Source organism: Astatotilapia calliptera, chromosome 20 (assembly GCF_964374335.1).
Source record: "Astatotilapia calliptera chromosome 20, fAstCal68.1, whole genome shotgun sequence".
Lineage (NCBI taxonomy): Eukaryota > Metazoa > Chordata > Actinopteri > Cichliformes > Cichlidae > Astatotilapia > Astatotilapia calliptera.
This window is the reverse complement of record NC_137441.1, coordinates 25503703-25527656: the sequence shown is the minus strand read 5'-3', so window position 1 is coordinate 25527656 and position 23954 is coordinate 25503703. Positions and strand designations below refer to the sequence as shown.

At 41.5% G+C, this 23954-nt stretch overlaps 1 protein-coding gene across 1 annotated transcript in view; it reads left to right on the top strand.

Moving 5' to 3' along the window:
- Positions 1-23954, top strand: part of calcrl2 (calcitonin receptor-like 2) — a 42144-nt gene that overhangs the window by 3041 nt on the left and 15149 nt on the right. The window contains exons 2-3 of the mRNA XM_026154779.2: positions 22783-22840; positions 22981-23155. Of these exons, the coding sequence (XP_026010564.2) occupies positions 22783-22840; positions 22981-23155 (233 nt within the window). The remainder of the gene's footprint in view (positions 1-22782; positions 22841-22980; positions 23156-23954) is intronic.

Here is a 23954-nt window from a genome sequence, read left to right as displayed (position 1 = left end):
ACAAGATGTGTGAGTAGATATTGCCAGACAAAAGAAGAAAGAAGCTACCTTCACTTTGTTCCTGCATTCACAAGGGGTCTTCCTTGTAGCTCCACATTTTCAACTTGTTTTTTTTTTTTTAATTACACCAGACAAATGCAGAAATGCAAAGACCTCTGAAATTTTTCAGTTCACTTTTGATTTCTGAAGGGAGTTATCAGCCAGTGCGCACCAAAATGCCTCTGGATGCAGCTGGACAGAGATACACTCACAAAAATCTGTAAAGCACTAATTATATAAAATTATAGGTTCATTTATTCAAATAACTAATCATTAAGGAAAATACGCTTGGTATAAACTGAATACCAATCAAGTCAATTTCATTTGACCAGATTTGATCAAATTCAACATTTTACACTGTACTAATGTAACATGGGAAACTGAAATGTAATCAGATTATTTAAAGTCAGTATTTGGGGCATAAATATTTTTTTTCAGTGTACAAACAACTATAGCAATGAGTCAGCATTTCTAAACAGATCATAACATGCAGATATGACTCAGTAGCATATCAATGAAAATCTCTTTGCATATAAGGGAAAACAGAAACACGAGTCCTCAGATCGGCCTGGATCCAGGGTTAGCATTGTTACGTAATATCAGTATTAAATGGAATCAGATACAAATATGATGTGAAATGATTCAAACATAGTGACAAACAGACTGAGAATGATCTCCTAACTCTGAACCACCATGATGCTTGTAGATGCTTTTCAAAACACATTTATCATATGGTTGAGTCTCGTGGCTCTCACTAGCTGCATCAAACAACAGACAAAATAAGGAACCATCTGCTTAGCAAGCTAAATACCTGAATGTAAAAGCAGTGTTATATGGGGGGATGCAATGGAATTGACACTATACTAGATACACTAGATATTTCCACTTTTGCCAGACTTACAAATCAAGTGAAAAACATTTTATAGGATGTGTTTTTGGAAACATTTCTGAAATTAGAAGCAAGATGTGGGGTGCTAGCGAGGTAACCTCGGGTTTAATATGAATGGTTTTTATGAAGCAGTTATTTTCAGAATATTTTCAATTCAGTTTAGTTAGAACTAGTGAGATATTCAACTCTCTTCAAAGCTAAGCGTTAAGAGGTGGCTTACTCAGAGACCAGCAAAATCATATCTTTTGCTGACAGGCAGCTTAATGAGATGTTTTTAGATATAATCTTAATTAAAACCCTAAAGACTTGTGCAGGTTGTCACTATAAGGTTGTACAGGTTTTTATTGTTAGTTGTTTAACTACTCACCATTCAACACCAACATGGTTGCAATATTAAGGACAAGTGTAATCCATGCTACATGCACACATCTAAGAAAGACATTAATTTAGTGGAACACAGAATTGTAACTACAGAGGGATCTACCTTTTTGTTAATGCAGGGGAAGTGTTATTGATAAGGCTTTCAACTTCACAACTTGGCACAGTCTGGCCAGAGCCAGCTTTTCTTCCTGGCTTTGGCTTCACCAGCTTTGTCGCTTATTCCTCATTTTTGTTTAGGTTTATAGTTTTTTCCTCTTTGTGAGAAATAGAACAAGAAGTGTGCACTCTCACTCCATGTTTACAAGCTCCTGGCCACAAGTGACTGGCAAGTTGATAACCTCTGTTGTGTGACTGCACAGCATGATTAGGTTTAGTAAAGCCAGCTCATGGAAATTATTTCTGGGTTTGTGAACAGTACTGAACTATGAGTGCAGATGTGGTAAATAGACTTTCTCATCCTCCCGTTTATTAAAAAATAATAATAAAAATTATGTGACGTGTGTTATATTACTTAAGGCAAACAAATGAATCTGTAATGGTATTGATATCTCCAAACACACTCCAAATTACTGTAAACGTCTGCCTACTTGTGAGAAAAATGACCTCGGGGCTGCTGTTCAGGACTAGCTGAGCTGCTCTGTGCTGCATATAGTCTGTTTTTTCAATTAGTACCTCCTTGTTTGAAATTACGACATAGCTTATTTTTCTAGTGATGTAAGTTATGAGCAACAAAGGAGGCCTTGTTTGACCTTTCATACTGTTCATTTTTTTCTTCTTTTTTTCTGCCTGTCCCATTTGGTTCTTTAGCCGTCAGAATTGTTGTCTGAAGACCAACAAGGATACCCAATGGATCATCACGGCCTTGCTGTATTGCTCCATTTGATCAACCTTTGTTGTTGTTATTATTTATTTTATTTTATTTTCAGTTGTAACAGATGGGACAGACATGACTGAGGGATAGGAAAGGGAGAAAGAAAGATGAAGGAAAAGAAAAACAGAAGGGAAGAGGGACAGTGAGAAAGGGCACGTCACCTGTTGAGAGAAAAAGAAGAGAAAACAAGCAAAAAAAAACAGAGCAACATACTAAACACAACACCATCACGTTAATCTAGCTAAGTGTAAACAGCAGTAAATACTAAATATTGAATGTTGTTGTGTAGCAAGCAGGACCGACAACGCATAATGTGCTTGGAAATAGCAGCCAATAGAGGTGTAGTTTATGTCTATGAACAGTGAACACCCGTGTGCACACCTGTGTGGATCAGCGTGCTTGTATTCAAAAGGTTTCCCCATGTAACGGTCTGCTAGAGGATGTAGAGAGCCATAGCCCCGTCCCCCAGGACATGAAGCAGGCATGGAAGAGATCCAAGCTCCAGACATCCAGAGGCCCCAGAGTGCGAGAGGGGCATCCGTGCCACCCTCCTGGGAAGAGCTGAGGAGAGCCCCAGATGAGGGGTCACCCAGTAGCCACAGAGCAGAAGCCAGAGGGGGCTGCAGTGGCGTGCCCGCCGGCTCTGCCGGCAGCCAGCTGTGCCAGAGTGAACCGAGCCGCAGGCCCAGAGGCCCGAGGGCCCCCTTTGCCCCGGAAGAGGCCTGACCGAGCAACAGGCACCAGGCCCCGCCAAGTAGTCACCGGGAGTGAGCTGGTACATATCTCAGCACCCAGCCCCGGACACCAAGAACCACCAACGCACCAACCCCTGAAGGCATCAGTTGTGTGTGTGAGTGTGGTGAGGGGAGATAGGCCTTTGGAGGGCCTGAGAGTTCCCAGAGAGGTGGAGTGTAAGACCCGACCTGACCGAGCAACAGGCACCAGGCCCCGCCAAGTAGTCACTGGGAGTGAGCTGGTACATACAGTGGGGCAAAAAAGTATTTAGTCAGCCACCGATTGTGCAAGTTCCCCCACCTAAAATGATGACAGAGGTCAGTAATTTGCACCAGAGGTACACTGCAACTGTGAGAGACAGAATGTGAAAAAAAAATCCATGAATCCACATGGTAGGATTTGTAAAGAATTTATTGGTAAATCAGGGTGGAAAATAAGTATTTGGTCAATAACAAAAATACAACTCAATACTTTGTAACATAACCTTTGTTGGCAATAACAGAGGTCAAACGTTTACTATAGGTCTTTACCAGGTTTGCACACACAGTAGCTGGTATTTTGGCCCATTCCTCCATGCAGATCTTCTCGAGAGCAGTGATGTTTTGGGGCTGTCGCCGAGCAACACGGACTTTCAACTCCCGCCACAGATTTTCTATGGGGTTGAGGTCTGGAGACTGGCTAGGCCACTCCAGGACTTTCAAATGCTTCTTACGGAGCCACTCCTTTGTTGCCCGGGCGGTGTGTTTTGGATCATTGTCATGTTGGAAGACCCAGCCTCGTTTCATCTTCAAAGTTCTCACTGATGGAAGGAGGTTTTGGCTCAAAATCTCACGATACATGGCCCCATTCATTCTGTCCTTAACACGGATCAGTCGTCCTGTCCCCTTGGCAGAAAAACAGCCCCATAGCATGATGTTGAACATGCTTCACAGTAGGTATGGTGTTCTTGGGATGCAACTCAGTATTCTTCTTCCTCCAAACACGACGAGTTGAGTTTATACCAAAAAGTTCTACTTTGGTTCCATCTGACCACATGACATTCTCCCAATCCTCTGCTGTATCATCCATGTGCTCTCTGGCAAACTTCAGACGGGCCTGGACATGCACTGGCTTCAGCAGCAGAACACGTCTGGCACTGCGGGATTTGAGTCCCTGCCGTTGTAGTGTGTTACTGATGGTGACCTTTGTTACTTTGGTCCCAGCTCTCTGCAGGTCATTCACCAGGTCCCCCCGTGTTACGTTTCGGTGTGTCAGTGTTTTGTTTTTGCGTGACTGTTATGTATTTCCTGCTTTACTTTGAAAGTCCGTGTTATCTTAGTGTGTTCAGTTTACGTTTTCCCTGTCTCGTCAGTTCTAATTTGCCCCAGCTGTGTTTCCCTCCTGTGGTCCATTCCCTGATTGCTCCTTCTATGTATTTAAGCCTTGTGTTTCAGTATGTCATAGTCGCGATCTTCCCCGTGCTGTAAATAGTTTGGTGTGTTTGTTGTAAATAAATAGTCTGTTGTAAATAGTTGTGAATGGGTTTGTTAATATTTTCGTTTGGGACACCTTCGTTTTGGGATTTTGGTGGAGGGCCTTCGTGGTTTTATTTTCCTTATCTTTGTTTTTCTACGTTGCACCCCGGTTGCCTAGGCCGGGGTGTAACATAGAAAAACAAATGTCTTCTGTCTTCGCTGGAGGGCCCGGGGACCGCTCCAGCCTTCATCCGCCTTCGTTGGAGGGTCCGTGGGACCACTCCAGCCTTCGTCGTCTGCTGGAGGGTCAGTGGGACCGCTCCAGCCTTCATCGGCTTCGTCTGTCTGGATCAAACTTTTCACTTGGTGTTAAATGTTTGATTTTTGGGTGGGGGGAAATGTTACGTTTCGGTGTGTCAGTGTTTTGTTTTTGCGTGACTGTTATGTATTTCCTGCTTTACTTTGAAAGTCCGTGTTATCTTAGTGTGTTCAGTTTACGTTTTCCCTGTCTCGTCAGTTCTAATTTGCCCCAGCTGTGTTTCCCTCCTGTGGTCCATTCCCTGATTGCTCCTTCTATGTATTTAAGCCTTGTGTTTCAGTATGTCATAGTCGCGATCTCCCCCGTGTTGTAAATAGTTTGGTGTGTTTGTTGTAAATAAATAGTCTGTTGTAAATAGTTGTGAATGGGTTTGTTAATATTTTCGTTTGAGACACCTTCGTTTTGGGATTTTGGTGGAGAGCTTTAGTTTTTTTCCTCGTGTGTTTTTCTACGTTGCACCCCGGTTGCCTAGGCCGGGGTGTAACATATGGGGGCTCGTCCGGGATTGCCTTCGCTGGGGGGTCCGGGGACTGCCCCAGCCTTTGTCGTCTGCTGGAGGGTCCGAAGGAGGGACAGCTTCGGCCTTCTGTCTTCGCTGGAGGGCCCGGGGACCGCTCCAGCCTTCATCCGCCTTCGTTGGAGGGTCCGTGGGACCACTCCAGCCTTCGTCGTCTGCTGGAGGGTCAGGGGGACCGCTCCAGCCTCCATCAGTTTCATCTGCCTCCGCTGGAGGGTCCGTGGGACCGCTCCAGCCTTCATCCGCCTTCGCTGGAGGATCCGAGGGACCGCTCCAGCCTTCTGCAGCTTGTGGGCTGCGTGTCCGTGTGTGCAGCTGGTGGGCTGCGTGTCCGTGTGTGCAGCTGGTGGGCTGCCCATCCGCCTTCGCTGGAGCGTCCGAGGGACCGCTCCAGCCTTCATCCGCCTCTGCTGGAGGGTCCGGGGGACCGCACCAGCCTTCGTCGTCTGCTGGAGGGTCCGTGGGACCGCTCCAGCCTCCATCAGCTTCGTCTGCCTTCATCCGCCTTCGCTGGGGGGAGGGTCCGTGGGACCGCCCCAGCCTTTGTCGTCGCTGGAGGGTCCGTGGGACCGCTCCAGCCTTCATCCGCCTTCGCTGGAGGGTCCGAGGGACGGCTCCAGCCTTCGTCGTCTGCTGGAGGGTCAGTGGGACCGCTCCAGCCTTCATCAGCTTCGTCTGCCTTCGCTTCCGCCGTCCGTCTCCGCTGGAGGGTCCGAGGGACCGCTCCAGCCTTCATCCGCCTTCGCTGGAGGGTCCGAGGGACCGCTCCAGCCTTCGTCGTCTGCTGGAGGGTCAGTGGGACCGCTCCAGCCTTCATCAGCCTTCGTCCGTCTTCGCTGGAGGGTCCGTTGGAGGGACCGCTTCAGCCTTCGTCCGCCTTCGCTGGAGGGTCCGAGGCACCGCTCCAGCCTTCGTCTGCCTTTGCTGGAGGGTCCGAGGCACCGCTTCAGTCTTCGTTTGTCTTCGCTGGAGGGTCCGAGGCACCGCTCCAGCCTTCGTCTGCCTTCGCTGGAGGGTCCGTGGGACCGCTCCAGACTTCATCCGTCTTCGCTGGAGGGTCTGTGGGACCGCTCCAGCCTCCACCAGCCTTCATCCGGTTTTCATCAAACATTTCACTTGGGGTTACATGTTTGATTTTTGGGTAGGGGGAAATGTTACGTTTCGGTGTGTCAGTGTTTTGTTTTTGCGTGACTGTTATGTATTTCCTGCTTTACTTTGAAAGTCCGTGTTATCTTAGTGTGTTCAGTTTACGTTTTCCCTGTCTCGTCAGTTCTAATTTGCCCCAGCTGTGTTTCCCTCCTGTGGTCCATTCCCTGATTGCTCCTTCTATGTATTTAAGCCTTGTGTTTCAGTATGTCATAGTCGCGATCTTCCCCGTGCTGTAAATAGTTTGGTGTGTTTGTTGTAAATAAATAGTCTGTTGTAAATAGTTGTGAATGGGTTTGTTAATATTTTCGTTTGGGACACCTTCGTTTTGGGATTTTGGTGGAGGGCCTTCGTGGTTTTATTTTCCTTATCTTTGTTTTTCTACGTTGCACCCCGGTTGCCTAGGCCGGGGTGTAACACCCGTGTGGTTCTGGGATCTTTGCTCACCGTTCTCATGATCATTTTGACCCCACGGGATGAGATCTTGCGTGGAGCCCCAGATCGAGGGAGATTATCAGTGGTCTTGTATGTCTTCCATTTTCTGATGATTGCTCCCACAGTTGATTTTTTCACACCAAGCTGCTTGCCTATTGTAGATTCACTCTTCCCAGTCTGGTGCAGGTCTACAATACTTTTCCTGGTGTCCTTCGAAAGCTCTTTGGTCTTGGCCATGGCGGAGTTTGGAGTCTGACTGTTTGAGGCTGTGGACAGGTGTCTTTTATACAGATGATGAGTTCAAACAGGTGCCATTCATACAGGTAACGAGTGGGGGACAGAAAAGCTTCTTACAGAAGACGTTACAGGTCTGTGAGAGCCAGAGATTTTCCTTGTTTGAGGTGACCAAATACTTATTTTCCACCCTGATTTATGAATAAATTCTTTACAAATCCTACCATGTGGATTCATGGATTTTTTTTTCACATTCTGTCTCTCACAGTTGAAGTGTACCTCTGGTGCAAATTACTGACCTCTGTCATCATTTTAAGTGGGGGAACTTGCACAATCGGTGGCTGACTAAATACTTTTTTGCCCCACTGTATCTGAGCGCCCGCAGCAGCAGGGAGGCCCCGCATCCCAGATCCCAATCGGACGGCCACACCTCCTCCCAGCCCCCCCGCCCCGATGGCCAGCAGAGAACAGGGGTGTGTGAAGACCCCAAACCTCCCTCCTCTCGCTCACTACTCATGTGTAGTGTTGCTGCGTGTTGTTCTAAGGTGCAGACCTTTCATACTGTGTAGATTTATTGCATGTTTACATATTAGCATGTTAAACAAAGTTGTGACTTACAGCGAACTTGCCCTCCCATTTTACTTTGTACTCGACACCCACAAACTGAACTACAAAGGGTGACAGAATAGATGCAACATTGTTCAGTTTATAATTCTGCAAATGAACTTCCTCACCTCTCCCTACCGAACTGAGTGTTTTTATATTAAGAAGCTTTGAGAATGTTATCTGTGTCCCCCCGCTATAAAAGTCCTTTCCATATCCCTTTGTGTACACATTACAATGGCTTATTTTTAACCTGTTGGGCTCTTTAGAAGTGGCAAGGGGAGAGCAGGCAGGAAGCTGGTGCAGGATGACAGAAGATCCATCCTTCCTGTCTCCCTTCCCTCACATATTACTATGGTTTGTGTTGCCGCTCTGTGATGCCCACCCCACCCCCAGTGAAATACAAATAAATAAAAATAATGTGTGAACAGATGCACTGAGGGACACTTCCTCAGCCACAGTAGACCTGCATGGGAGAGAAGCTGTGACAGTTTGACCTACTAGATAGTGTTCGAGAGCAACTTACTGAAAGGAACTGGAAAAAACTCACTTTAAATGTTGGATATTTAAGAAACATCAAGCAGCGGAGCAGCGGAGCTCACGGGCACGTCACTGCAACCCCCTGGCTTCTGCTCCGTGGCTGCTGAGTGACCCCTCATCTGGGACTCTCCTCAGCTCTTTCTGGGACAGTGGCGCGGCTGCCCCTCTGTTGGTCTTCCTTGGTCTCTTGTGTTCTAGGGGCCTCTGGATGTCTGGAGTTTTGATCTCCTCCATACCTGCTTCATGCCCTGGAGGACGGGGCAGTGGCCCCCCCACACCCTCTAGCAGATCATTACTTTTAAAAACAAGCGCATCCATGCTCACAGGTGTACACACGGGTGCTCACACACACAAACTACACCCTTTTTGGCTCCTACCTCAAAGCACACTGTGCGCTGTCGATCTTACGTGCTGCACAATAATGTTTAATATTTAGTATTTACTGTTATATTCCCATATATCATCGTGATGTTGTTTATTGTATTACTCTCGTTTTCTTCTGCTTGTTTTCTTTTTTCTTTCTCAACAGGTGATCCAGGTGATTGATATATGTATTTTTTTTGTCTGCTTATTTAGTTGGTTTTTGTTTTTTTTGCCCTTTATCCCCGTCCCTCTTCTCCGCTGTTTTCCCCCCCTCTTCCTTTCTCCCTTTTCTTTTCCTCATTCAAGTCTGTCCCGTATCTAGCAAGTGAAAATAAAAAATAAATAAAATAAACAATAAAAGGTGAATCAAATAGACCATTACGGCAAGGCTGGGATGGTCAATTTGGTAAAGTAAATCCGTTGGGCATCTTTCTTCGCCTTTAGACAACAATTCTGATGGCAAAAGAACTAAATGGGACAGGCAAAAACAAAAAACAAAAAACAACAAAAAAAAACCATATAGCTGGATGAGCCACAAATACCTGTTTGACTCTGTAAGCATTATTAGAAACAAAGTAAATTCATTCAAATCTAAATTTACTGTATATGAGCACTTTATTTAACAATTCAACCCTAAGAGATACAGTTACTAGTTACTTTTCTGCCTCAAGGTTTGAGTTTAAACAGTACTTTTATGAAATGTTATTAAATTAAAAGTATTCTGTGTGCACTTTGGAGTCTCTTGGTGTGGCCCTCCACAACAGGCCCAGTCATATGGCCCCTTCAGAAAATTAAATTCATACCCCTAACTGTCAAACATGGAAGAGTCATATAAGGTGCCTGAAAATGTAGACACAGTAGCTTTAGTGTTTGGGAATGATTAATGGGCCCTCCACAGCAGTCCCAGTTTTTCATGGGACCCCATGGGAAAATAAAGTGCCCTGCAGATTAAATTCACTTTTGCTTGCGCATTGGTGAGTTAAATGAACTCAAAAAAGAGAGGTATTCAAACCAAAGCCACCACCACCACCACCACCACCCCCGCCTATTATCTTACGTCACCTCCAGGGTTATCTGGGTTATGACCCTGAAGGTTGACCTTTATGGTTGGATTCTACCATATCTAACTTCTACAGTACGTGCAACTTAAAGTCCTTCCATCCTGCAAAAAGTAAGAATGAAATGTTAACATCAACAGCACTTTATGAATATATAAGCTCAAGTATTTACAAAATGAGGAGTGTTTACACTTTTAAGTATGCTTTTCAGACAGTCACTCAGTAGTCTGAAAGACTTTTGTTAATGGAAGTTTAGGTCAATGATAGTTTTTTAAACATTTAAACAATATTGGCACTTAAATTTAACTCTAAGTACTTATTGATACATAAACAAGCTGTAGAGCTTATTAGAGCTTTGATGTGCAGAACAGTTTTCAGCTACAGTTGAAATATGGCTTGTAAATAAATATCAAGGCCAGTTTTTCTTTTTCTTCCCTCTGGTTCTCCATGGTGTTTGTGGTATTTTATCTTATCACTGATAAACTCTCTCTTATCCAGTGGAGTGCATTCATTGTTGCTTTGAGTGGCATTTGTTTTAGTTATCTAACAAAGAAGAGTTTTTAATTACACAGTCCTTTTTTCTGTTATGTTGCTGACAGCAGCGTGAGAATTCCAGCCAGCTATTTGCTCTTAGGCCTGTTAGTTTTTAAATTGGTTTTTCATAATTAATTTAAGCTTTCAGTCTGAGCTTTTGTTCTTTTATATATACCCATGGGGTCTGGATTTTCTCAAACTAACTGCATTCTTCCCAAAATAACTTTCTCGAGTTACTGCTTTTAAGGCAAAAATGCTTTTTTCCCCTACAGTTGAAATTCCTTTAACCCTGCAAAAATGCAATACTGCAATTGATAACACATGTGCTAACAATAATATTCTATTTTAGTTTATACAAAATTAGCCATTGTGCAATTATGCAATAATGACCACTAGGGTCAGTGGAGGAAAAAAAAAGTCGTTTTATTTCACAGCAGCATCTGCAAATGGTAAATGGCCTGTATTTGTATAGCGCTTTTCTAGTCCCTAAGGACCCCAAAGCGCTTTACACAACCTGTCATCCACCCATTCACCCACTGGTGATGGCAAGCTACATTGTAGCCACAGCCACCCTGGGGCGCACTGACAGAGGCGAGGCTGCCGGACACTGGCGCCACCGGGCCCTCTGACCACCACCAGTAGGCAACGGGTGAAGTGTCTTGCCCAAGGACACAACGACCAAGACTGTCCAAGCCGGGGCTCGAACCGGCAACCTTCCAATTACAAGGCGAGCTCCCAACTCTTGAGCCACGATCGCCCCACATCTGCAGTCCATTTTACTGAGTAAAAGAACCAATAAAGCTAATTCTGGGACAGCAAAAACAAAAACATTTGGATTTCTTATTAGTTCCGGCTGGTGAGCTGTAGTACAGACCATATAGTCATGCAAAAAAAACAAGTATGTCCCATGAAAATTATAGGAATTTCTTTTTAACCAATTTTTTTTTTTTTGCTTTTCTGAGCAAGAAGCAAACATTTTATCAAAATTGATAGTCTAAGATAAGATAAGATAAGACTTTATTGATCCCACGGCAGGGAAATTTGTTCTACCTTCAAGCAAGGAAAAATGTGCACTTTCATTCATTTATTAATCAAAAATATCAGCAGATGTGACATAGGCTTCTGATGGAGGTTACATTAATAATAAAAATGATAACTTTATTTATAAAGCGCTTTTAAACAAAGTGCTGAACAGCTATTTGAATATTTAAAAAAAGATAAGTGAATAAAAGCAATACAAAAAACATTACAATTTAAAAACTGATAACAATTTAAAAACTAATAGGCATAAAATTAAGACGCATAGGATCAGGTGACCAAGTAGGTCTTTAACTTAGCTTTAACCCTTTCATGCATGAATTATGACAACCTCAATCAGGATTTTTTTTATTAAGTACTTTTATTCATCTTTAGGCATTTTTGAACTTCATTTTTTAAAATATGTACTTTTCAAAGAGTTGGTTACATGTCCACTTAGGTGCACAACATACGTTTTGACTTGTGAATTTGACACATCAGTGTCCAGTGTAGTGGTTTATGTGCAAGTATATCAACACTGACACAAATACAAGAAAACAGCTGTCCACAACGATAGCTGTCCACTGTAGTGGCCACTATGCGTGACATGGTTAAAGCCTTGTAGGTGAGCAACAGGAACTTAAAATCTGCTCGAACCTGACAAGGCAACCAGTGAAGACATTTCAGTACTGGGGTAATGTGCTCAAATTTCACAATTTTTGGCTAAAATCCAAGCAGCTGCGTTTTGTACCATCTGTAAATCTGTAAACCTCTAAAACCTTTTTTTGGTAACCCAGAAAGAAGAGTGTTATAATAATCAATGCACAAACACACAAATGCAGTCTTCTCCTGGTTTCAAACACTTGAACTTTAACAAGAGTTACCTGCAGATCCAGTGATGAAAGTTTGGAGTTCTTTAAACAGACTGAATTTGCTGGGGAGCCGAGTCTTGTCAGACATTTAAAAGCTATGTCTTTTGTTAACGACCTTCCTCACTGTGAAATGATTTATATAAATTAATTGGATTTTTTTTTTTTAAACCCTGGCTAAAAAGTTGTAGTTGCTATCTACAGCCACTGGATAACATGTTTGTTAGTTCAAGTGATAATACCAGTCATGTCTCTATTACATATTATTTGAGACTGTATGACTTGTACATCACCTACCCACATAGCAAAATTGGTATGGCCCCGATCTGGCCCACACAATGTTCTTATACATGGCCCACATACCGCAAAGAATAACAGCCCTTTGGTGGCCCAGATCTGGTTTGCCAGAGGTGGCCCACACATGGGCCAGCACAAGACCAGTTGCAGACACACTGGTGGTCCTTTGCTGGCCCATGTGTGGATTACCTCTGGTAAACCTGATTTGGGCCACCAAAGGGCCGTCATTCTTTGCGGTATGTGGGCCATGTGTAAGTTGTGTGCAGCCAAGGGCCAGTTGCAAACACACTGCTGGCCCTGTGCTGGCCCAGATGTCAGCCTAATGTGTACCTTAATCAAGCCATGTAATAACAACATGTGCTGGAACATAATAGTGCAAAAGTAACATGACAAAACTGTTCAGACAGTGAATGGACTGATTCATATATAGCGCTCTTCTACTCTCCCAGATTACTCAAAGTACTCTATACAACATTCCACATTCTCCCACTTTCTCTAGACTGAGTGCTTTCTAACTATATTCATACACAGACTTGCAGACTAGAGGAGCCAGGGATCAAACCACTAACCTTCCGATCAGTAGGTGGCCTGCTCTACCTCCTGAGCTACAGCCACCCACTGGTGCAGAGAGTAAACCGTCACTAGGTTTGGGATATAGTGTACACTCACAAACTTGTCAAATCTGCATTTGAAACGTTGGCTACCATAGCAGTATAGTATTGCAACATGGCATTTAGGTCTTCTGACTAAAATAGGAAAATAGGAAGATAAATAGTGCCATCATTGCCAGACCTGGCCCACATCTGGTTGACATACACCCTGCCATGACACCAGTCAGTCAGAAGTGCCAGCTTGATGCCGGATCCAGGGAAGACCTATTTTCTATGGGCCTGGGCCACATACACCAAACCACAATCGGGCCAGATGTGGCATGCCATCGCATAAACAGTGGCATCATTGCCAAACCTGGCCCATATCTGGATGACATACGTCTTATCATGCCAGAAGTCAACCAGCAGTGCCGGCTTGATACCAGATCCAGGCCAGACCTGCTTGCTATGTGGGTAGAGGTGACTGGCGTTGTGTTTTGGCACTACAGGGAGTGCAGAATTATTAGGCAAGTTGTATTTTTGAGGAATAATTTTATTATTGAACAACAACCATGTTCTCAATGAACCCAAAAAACTCATTAATATCAAAGCTGAATGTTTCTGGAAGTAGTTTTTAGTTTGTTTTTAGTTTTAGCTATTTTAGGGGGATATCTGTGTGTGCAGGTGACTATTACTGTGCATGATTATTAGGCAACTTAACAAAAAACAAATATATACCCATTTCAATTATTTATTTTTACCAGTGAAACCAATATAACATCTCCACATTCACAAATATACATTTCTGACATTCAAAAACAAAACAAAAACAAATCAGCGACCAATATAGCCACCTTTCTTTGCAAGGACACTCAAAAGCCTGCCATCCATGGATTCTGTCAGTGTTTTGATCTGTTCACCATCAACATTGCGTGCAGCAGCAACCACAGCCTCCCAGACACTGTTCAGAGAGGTGTACTGTTTTCCCTCCTTGTAAATCTCACATTTGATGATGGACCACAGGTTCTCAATGGGGTTCAGATCAGGTGAACAAGGAGGCCATGTCATTAGTTTTTCTTCTTTTATACCCTTTCTTGCCAGCCACGCTGTGGAGTACTTGGACGCGTGTGATGGAGCATTGTCCTGCATGAAAATCATGTTTTTCTTGAAGGATGCAGACTTCTTCCTGTACCACTGCTTGAAGAAGGTGTCTTCCAGAAACTGGCAGTAGGACTGGGAGTTGAGCTTGACTCCATCCTCAACCCGAAAAGGCCCCACAAGCTCATCTTTGATGATACCAGCCCAAACCAGTACTCCACCTCCACCTTGCTGGCGTCTGAGTCGGACTGGAGCTCTCTGCCCTTTACCAATCCAGCCACGGGCCCATCCATCTGGCCCATCAAGACTCACTCTCATTTCATCAGTCCATAAAACCTTAGAAAAACCAGTCTTGAGATATTTCTTGGCCCAGTCTTGACGTTTCAGCTTGTGTGTCTTGTTCAGTGGTGGTCGTCTTTCAGCCTTTCTTACCTTGGCCATGTCTCTGAGTATTGCACACCTTGTGCTTTTGGGCACTCCAGTGATGTTGCAGCTCTGAAATATGGCCAAACTGGTGGCAAGTGGCATCTTGGCAGCTGCACGCTTGACTTTTCTCAGTTCATGGGCAGTTATTTTGTGCCTTGGTTTTTCCACACGCTTCTTGCGACCCTGTTGACTATTTTGAATGAAACGCTTGATTGTTCGATGATCACGCTTCAGAAGCTTTGCAATTTTGAGACTGCTTCATCCCTCTGCAAGATATCTCACTATTTTTGACTTTTCTGAGCCTGTCAAGTCCTTCTTTTGACCCATTTTGCCAAAGGAAAGGACGTTGCCTAATAATTATGCACACCTGATATAGGGTGTTGATGTCATTAGACCACACCCCTTCTCATTACAGAGATGCACATCACCTAATATGCTTAATTGGTAGTAGGCTTTCGAGCCTATACAGCTTGGAGTAAGACAACATGCATGAAGAGGATGATGTGGACAAAATACTCATTTGCCTAATAATTCTGCACTCCCTGTATATAAATAAAACTGAACTGAATTGAATATATTTTGCTACAATATCACTGATCATGAAGAACTAGATTCAATAATGAATTAAATCTATTCAGTAAGGACTGGGGAAGATCTAAACTCTTACTCTACAATAGGGGATTTTAGCAAACACAGTAAAACAGGGAAAACAGTGCTATACAGGACATACTGACCACACTACAGAAACACTATTTCTCAGAAACAGTTACCTCAAAAGACCGGAATGCAGTGATGTTATGAGACATGCTGTGTCTCTCGTAGTTCCCCCCTAATTGGAAGTCTTCTTGTATCTTCTGCTGATAACATCACCACTGCTTCACCTGCCTACACATGTTGCACATGTAACTTCATGATGGAAATGACCACTCTTTGGATGCTGTCAAACTGGCATTGTGGAAACTATAGGACGTCACAACTGATTTAAAGAAAAAGGCAGTTTGAGAAAAAGTAGGCGTTTAGGGAGCTTGTCAGTAAATAGCTCGATTCAGATGGAATTGACTTGATTCGTCTCATTTTTGGAAAAGAGCGTCCGTTCACACTGAAAGATAAAATAGGAGCCAGGTTTAAGAACTGTGAGACTATAAAACTAAATATACTGTTCAAATTAAAATGGTCATGTAAATGAAATAACTAAATGAAATATAATAATATTAGCTGGATAGACATAGTTCAAGATAAATATAAAACAGTGTGTGTCCAAAAGGCAAAGGATAAATCGTAAATGGACTAGTATTAGTAAATGGACTGGATATAGTCCTTTCTAACGTATAAGTACCAGTCCAAGTACCAGGAGGTTGATGGGAAATTTGCTATGGTTATGTCCAGCTGGAGAAATTGTGTACTGATCCTGTAGATAGTGTGTTGTGTCCTGATTCATTTAACCCATTTAACTGTAGTTTGTTCCTGTAAGTGTTTCGTGATTCCCGATCTAGTACGATTATTGTATTCCTGATCCAAATGTTCTTCGGGATTGTGCCAATGTTCGTCATAGCTACAAATCAAGCTATCACTGATGCTCTTACAAAAGACCTGCAGAATTCTTTCGATGACTGTATATTTTTACATTTTTCACCCCCAGAAAATGTAGGCACTCTTGGCTTTTTTTGCAAAGATGACCTCACCGATTTAAGGTGTAATCCATTCCTTCAAAAATGGAAATCTACAACAATTGTATTGGTTTTAGAAGCGCCAAGGTCAAGCTTTTTCTCCCCTGGGCCCTGGATAATGCAGGAGAGCTCAAGGGGTCCTTTATGTGGGCCACAATCTTCAGTATGTTGATGTGGTTTTGATGCCTGCTGTATCTGAAGAACAGCAACCATTTCAAAGCTCCTCATTACAAGAAGTGTTAAAGCTACAGGGTGGTGGTTTTCTTGTGGGCAGGATTGTTCTTCTTGTGTATTTTGTGCAAAAACATTACAGTGTGGTGATATTCAAACACTGGAAGGAAATGAAAGGGTGGAACACAGGCCAAAGAAACATAGCACGGTTGTTGTTATTGTTAAGCTATCTCTACATTATCAATATTTTTCTCTGACTTTTTGCTTAATACAGGCCACTCCAGTCAGACTCCCATGTTTCTGTTTCTCATGAACTATCAAGAGGTACAGTTTGTACTTTTTCAGATGTAGACATATTTATGTTCTGCCTTCCAGAAAGAGGGAAAGGGACGATTTATTAGAGTCACTTTGGTTTAACAAAAATAATGAGAAACAATTCTGTTTAAGGAGAGAAAAAGTCTTTAGCAATAAAGGCTTCTCACAATACCACAGATGACTGATCCTTTTTTTAAAGCATTTTATGACCTCAGAACATCAGGATCCTGGTATGTTTCTTCATTTTCTATTCCATAAAACGTGTTAGGTTTTATTGTTAGGTCGCTCCTTCTTTTAGAGTCTGACAGTTTATCTTAATCAGAATTCATTTGCCAAAATCACTTGTGAAGTAGCAGTTTGGCCTAATTACTTCAAACTGCTGCGCATATGTTGCGAGGTCTGTGAGTGAAACCTCGCCATCCACTGAAAACATCACCTTGAGTTCTGTGGTTGCCAAGAAAGGCTACAGCATCTGACACGTGTTTGGACTCATGTTAGTATTTTCTGTTATTAGCACTTCCAATAGGTGATGACTCTCTGCTGTTACTCCTGCATTATTACTAGTGTGAGGCTGCTACATGTGGTGAACTGGTGGCCTTGATTTGTTTTTACAGCTGTTACCAGACAAGCAAGCAATGCATACCAGTTTGACAGTGACCGCTGTCAGACCATCTAAACATCTCACTAGGGAAAGAAAGAAAGAAAGAAAGAAAGAAAGAAAGAAAGAAAGAAAGAAAGAAAGAAAGAAAGAAAGAAAGAAAGAAAGAAAGAAAGAAAGAAAGAAAGAGAAAGAAAGAAAGAAAGAAAGAAAGAAAGAACTCTATTAAAGGAATGCACTGAGCTATTGGAAAAAGCCTGACCTATACTGAAGTTTAGTTGCTGTTATGTAATTTTGCTAATGTTTTTATTTTTATTTTAAAATTAAAATTTTAAAATAGTGCTTTTAGTGCTTTTGTCACTAGTTCAATAATCATATACATGTCAATCTAATTCCAATTAAATTCAGTTTTATTGAGATATGATATTGGAGAGAAGACCCTAACATTCAAATAATCCCTTATGAGCAAGCACTATGTGGAGCAAGCCTTCCTTTTTAACAGGAAGACACTTCCAGTTAAAAGGTCATTATTCCAGGATCATCAGCCTGGAAGGAAGTTTTTCCAAGATCAGGATCAGCCTCATGGAGGACTGTAATGTGAGCAGCTAGTGGATCACGTGATCCACAGTAACAGTAAGCTTTATCAAAAAGTCAAGTCAAGTTAGTTTATTTCTACAGCACATTTAAACAACAGACATTGACCAAAATGCTGCACAACAGTAAAATCAAAATCAATCAATCAATCAAAAAAGAAAACAATACAAATGAAGGATAAAAAAATAATAATAAAAATAAATTCATAGCAACTTTCATAAATACTAAAAATGAAGATAGTAAAAGAAAAAGAGACACAGTGGGGAAAATAAAACAGAAGCTGGCCTGAAGCTGGGAAATGAGAAGAAGAATGTTTAAAGTTGGGAATTCAAGATTGGTAGTTGGGTAGATGACCTAATCTGAGGAGGGATCTGCCCGATAAAAAATAAACTTTGAAACCTAATCTTTAAAGTATTTAATTTAATTCAGGTTTATTTGTTTAGCCCCAGCTCACAACAACAACACCTTAAGGCAATTTATACTGTAGGGTAAAGACGTACAGTATCAATGGGGAAATGATAACCTGTGAGAAAACAGTAGGTGACGGTGGAAATTAAAAGCTCCCTTTTAACAGGAAGAAACCTCAAGCACAATCAAGGTCAGAGAGGCGGGCGTCTTTTACCACGATCTGTTGGGTTTGAGAGGAAAGAGAAAAGAAAAGGATAAGTAGTGTATGAGCAGAAAAGTAGAGAGGATGTCTGCTTCCTGAAGTCAAACTGAGGGTTGATTTCACAGGTGAGGAGCCTGACTTTTAATTATTTTTTATAAGAAAAAAACCTCATCTGTGGAAAACTGATCATTCAAGTATAAATATGGTGGTAAATCACAGCACAGCTGATTAAAACCAAAGCCGTGTCTTAGGTCTACTAATCAGGGCAAGTTACTGAACCACCATGTAGTGGCAATGAGTGCGCGTGTGCTGGACAAAATGCACCAAAAGGGCATAGAAACTGCTCCGTGTATGTGTGTGGATCTTTTGGTTTTACAGTGTAAATATTTGAGCGCTGGGTAAGTGTAGACTAGTGCAATATAAATATCTATCCAAGTAAGCCATGCAACACAAGAAAAGCACAGGGACTTGACCCACATCAGTGTCTGCTCAGCTGTTATGCTACTCTGCTACATGTACTGCAGACGGTGCTGGGACTTTTAATAAACATGGTCAAAATTTGGAGATTGTTTGGAGATTGACAGCATAGTGACTTATAAAGTAAAATTTCTTAATATAATGGTGTGGAAAGGTTAACTAAATTAGGGGGGAAACTTATGTTATTGTTGTTATTTTACACAGTATTAGTGATACTGTCCCAGCTGGCCTGCTGTAATGGTGCTCAGAGCTACAGTATAAAGACTCATTGTTTTCTTCATGAACCAGGTTATTGTAAGCTGCATGTGCTGATGCTTTGTCAAAGTGATGTGTTTTTTTATGTCTGCACTCAGTACGACTTTTCTTTTTTTAAACACTGTTTGAATCTCTGAGTTCAAACACTGGTCAGCAGTGATTCCCAGCTTTTTTTCATAGCCGTAAAAGAAAAGCAGTCACAATATTCTTCAGTCTCACTGACATGTCAGTGATTTTCGGGCTTTTGTTCTCACCAGATGAACCGGTATGACTGAGATAAATGCTGACAGGAAGCAGTGTAGGATGAGAAAAACCAGAGGACAAAAAATAGTTTGAGAGGAAGAGTCTTCAAGAGCAGCAGTAAGAGAAAAAGAAAGAGATCAAGCGGAAAGGGTGTTGGCTTTATTGTATGTGTGCGTCTTAATGTGTCTGGCTGAATATAGGACACACAATTCTCTGGGCACAGTCAAATCAGCATGCATCTGCATCACCTAAGTTCAAATTGAGAGGTGACGGCCTAAGAGAAAATAAAAGACAATAAAACCACAGGGACAAAGGAAGTGACGAATCAGCAATAGCATCTCAGTTTGTTACCGCAAAACAAAGACAATCCAAACCACTTGGCTACAATTCACAGATAGATTGCAAGCAGTGTTTATTGGTGACAATGGCACATAGCGAGCACTTGCCAAGGCATTATGATATGTGCGGGTGCGTGTCCTTGGGTTAACAATGTTCTGATGGGGAACAATACATTACGAGAGGCAACTGTGTACAAAACAGAAAGAGGGGCAATCATTGTTTGGTTCTTGATGGATTGAATCATAATTATAAATATTTGTGTGTGTTTGTGCGTGTCATCATTGTCACTGACGGAAACTCAGAACTGAAGTTCATGGGAAAAACTGTCACAGCACAGTTTGTGATGCGAAGAAAAAAAAAGTAAGGGCAGGCTACAATAGCCTGTGGCTACGATGTTGTTCTTCGCTGGTAGGATGGCATTAAAAGACCAAATCAGAAACCTATTTGCACATGGTAGTAGTAAAGATAATAGTTGATGATTCTTAATATAAAGAATGCAAAAACACAAGTGACTTTTTTACTTCTGTAAGTTACTTAAAGATCAATATTCACATTAAATTCCCCCTGTGCTGCAGTCGATTTGAAATACTCCTCAGCTGGGGGAAAAAGCTGTGGTTAAACAATCTAAAGTAATCCGTGGTTGCACTTGATCTTAGCAGACTCAGCAATACCAAAACTTTCTCTGGGTTGGTGGAGGAAAACTGCAGAAGCAAGCAGTTCGGAAAGAATCTTGCAGGCAAGCTTTGCTGTAATGAGCTTGGGACATTTCCTGTGTGTTGCCTTCACTTCAAACCTAGTTACAAGTCATTTTTATATGCTTGCGACTGACTCATGAGCATTTGAGAAGCACTTGACTTTAACTTTTAACATTGGCGAACTGATATTTTAATTATAATAAGTGTAGTTTAAGCTGTTTTACGCAATACAACATGACATCCAGTCTGTGTCCAGACTTATAAGAATACAATACAACTTTATTTAAATAGCACGTTTAAAACCAAAGGCTTGAAAAGTGCTTCACAATATTACAATAGATCAAAATAAATTTATATAAAAGGCATTACCAAAATACAAAACAAGCACTAGCACTAACACTAACAGATGGGAAGCACTAATTAGACCAGAAGTGTGGGCTAAATAAAGTAGGTATCAGACCTCAATTCGGAGGGTCAATTCATACAAATATAATATCAGCTAAGAGGCTAAACAAAGATATAATAATACGATTAAAATAGATGAGATGAGGGCACTAGCTAGTTGGGAATGCCAGATTAAATAGGTAAGTTTTCAACCGTAATGTGAAAGATTGGATAGAGTCCAAGGCACGAATAGTAGTAGCAGGAAGGCTGTTCCAGAGGTTAGGTGCAGCTGAGACAAAGGCACGATCGTCTTCTGGTCCTCAGTCGAGACCTAGGCTGCACCAAGAGTAACTGACCTGATGATCTTAACGCTCGACTAGGAGTGTACAGGCTGAGAAGGTCAGTGAGATAGCTAGGCGCAATATTATTTATTAGCAACAAGATTTTAAAATCAATACAATATTTGATGGGTAGCCAATGCAAGTCAGCAAGAACTGGAGTGATAGAAGCATTTTGAACAAGCTGTAATCTGTGAAGAAATCAGCATACATTTAATTTTCTCTGTTATTTTAGTTTATTTTTAGTACACTAAAAAAATATTGATGTCGATAATGCTGACTTAACTTCATTTTATTATATGGTAATTTTACTTGTGTAGAATATAAAATGTTACATTTAATGGAATCTGGTCAAATTAAATTTACTTAATTGAAATACATTAAGTTTATATTTTAAGCATGTTTTCTTAAATGTTTAATTATTTGAATAACTAAGCGTTTGATGGGTCCTGTTATTTGTTAATCTGTCTACCAAGCCTGCTTACTGTCCTCACCTACACCGTTCAGTGTTTGTTTCTTTCTTTTCATCACCAGTGTATGTTCAATTAAAAATAAGAGAACTAAATTTTCACGAGAGTTACAAAACTATTTTTAATATATTCTATTGTCACAATGAGTAAATAAGCAACAGAGACAAAAGCATCAAACAAGAATATTTCAGTTGTAAACTTAAACGTTTTCATCTTATATGTTGGATTGAGTGGGGGAAAAAAATGATCCAGTCACGCAGAAGATTTTGGATGATGAAATCAAGTCTGCCTGTATTCTGAGAGCTCTTCTCTCCAGGCTCTTTTACACACACAAAAATAATTATAAAACTGAATATTTAGAGAAACAACACCGCTGACTCACAACATTTCCACACATTTCTTTCCCCTTTTGCTTTTCTATCTCTCTTATTCGCATCTGTCAAAATGCTTTCATTACTCTGTCCCCTACAGAGAATTTATTGACGATAATGCGAACTCTTATTGCTTTTTCAGATATTTTTCTCATACACTCTTCAGTTTATATCCCTTTCACATCTGGCAAAATGTTTTTGTAACCATGTTGATAAAATGTTGCTATTTTATCAGTTGTGTTTGACTTTAATCATTTGAAATCTTAAAAAAAATGTAGATGCCTCCGTTTCACAATACATTTTGCTTCAAGGAAAAATTAAACAGAATATGCAGCTGTAGATTTTTGCATTGAGCAAATCCCCGAAACAAAGTCTGACTATAGAGAGCGAGAACAACAGAATTAAAGCACTGACTGTGTATTTGTTGTTAGAGACTCTGTAACTGGCTGGCTCATTAAAGATGAAAAGCTAAAGGGAACTCGCTGCTCTTTTGCCCCAAAATAACAATAAACACACATCTGTTTCTGTGACCCTGAGTGGACAGTAGAGAGAAATGACTGCGGGAGCATGAACTTCCTTTGCTGATAAATGAGAAGATACACAAACAGCGAATAAACATACACGAATGTGCTTATAAAAACTGTGCGTTCACACAGAGGCATTTGGGTTCGGCCTGCAACAGTGACGCTATGCGGAGCGCTTGATTTCATGCATGCTAGTGGTGGTTTTATGTCGTACTTGAATGATGCAGCTGAAGCCACTTCACATGTACATATGGTGGGAGACTTAGCGTACAGATGTTTCACAATTACATTGTTCATGTTCTTCTTTTCCTTTTAGAGAAATGTGGAAAACCCTAACACTCTCCCTGCTGGTTGCACTGGCACTCTTCACAGAGGTGAGTACTCCTTTCACCCATTAGCTATTTAAGTGTCTAATGCTTTATGTCAAAGCCAGAATGTGCTTTGATTAAATTAGAGGACGTAGATTTGTAGTATCTCTAACATACTCTTTGTTTTTGATGACTACCTTGCCCAGGTGGCCCACTGTCAGGATATGGAGTCCCTGGCAGTCACTGAAAAAACAATGCCACGGCAGGAGAATTTTACTAACATGGATTTGGCCGACTTACTTGGACAGTCGAGACGGCAGATCCTGGCTGCTCAGTTTGAATGCTACTTGAAAATAATCCACGATCCAGTAACAGAAGAAGGTGATGATAACACTTTACCCATTGTTCCATCCCAGCTGGATGAATTTCTTTTAAGTATATTATTCCTGGTAGATGGAGGATGCTGCAGTATTAAAGAAGCATTGAAATCGTTTCTTCTGCAAATATAAACATGCACAGTATGCATGAAACAATTAATTAATAAAATTAATTAATAAAAATTCATCTATTTTCATTGTGTTTGGAAAACATTCCACATAATTATATCAGAGCCAGTGCTAGAACAGATGACTTGTTGCATTACTAGTAAATGAAGAGGAAAGGGAAAATAAAACTTTAACTCATGATCTCACCAAGGCAGAAGAAAAACTCCTCAAATTCCTCACCTATATCGGAAGACTTTAAATGTTGGTAGCAATGGCATTTAAAAGCTCCGTAGAGCAAGCATACACAGGAGGTGGGGTTGTTTACCGCTAACCCACTAAGTTGTTTTAGAATGTGAAATTGGCTTGAAATAAACCCCTGAACCACCATCAACAAAAGTCTGGATATTTTCCATCCTCCACCTTTCGGGGGCAGTAAAGGAGTCCATTGCTATTGTGTAGACCTCTCTGTGTGATAAAGCAGTTGCTGTATTTTCTGTTTATCAAGTAAAAATACATAAAGGCACTTGATGATGTTGATATTAGGGATCTGTGGGGGCCATAGCATCACTTCCAGTACTTCTTGTTCTTCTTTACGCTGAAGAGAGTTCTTAATGACTTTGGCTGTGTGTTTGGGGTCATTATCCTGCTGCAGAATACATTTGGGGCCAATAAACAATCATTTCTTTTTCTGAAAG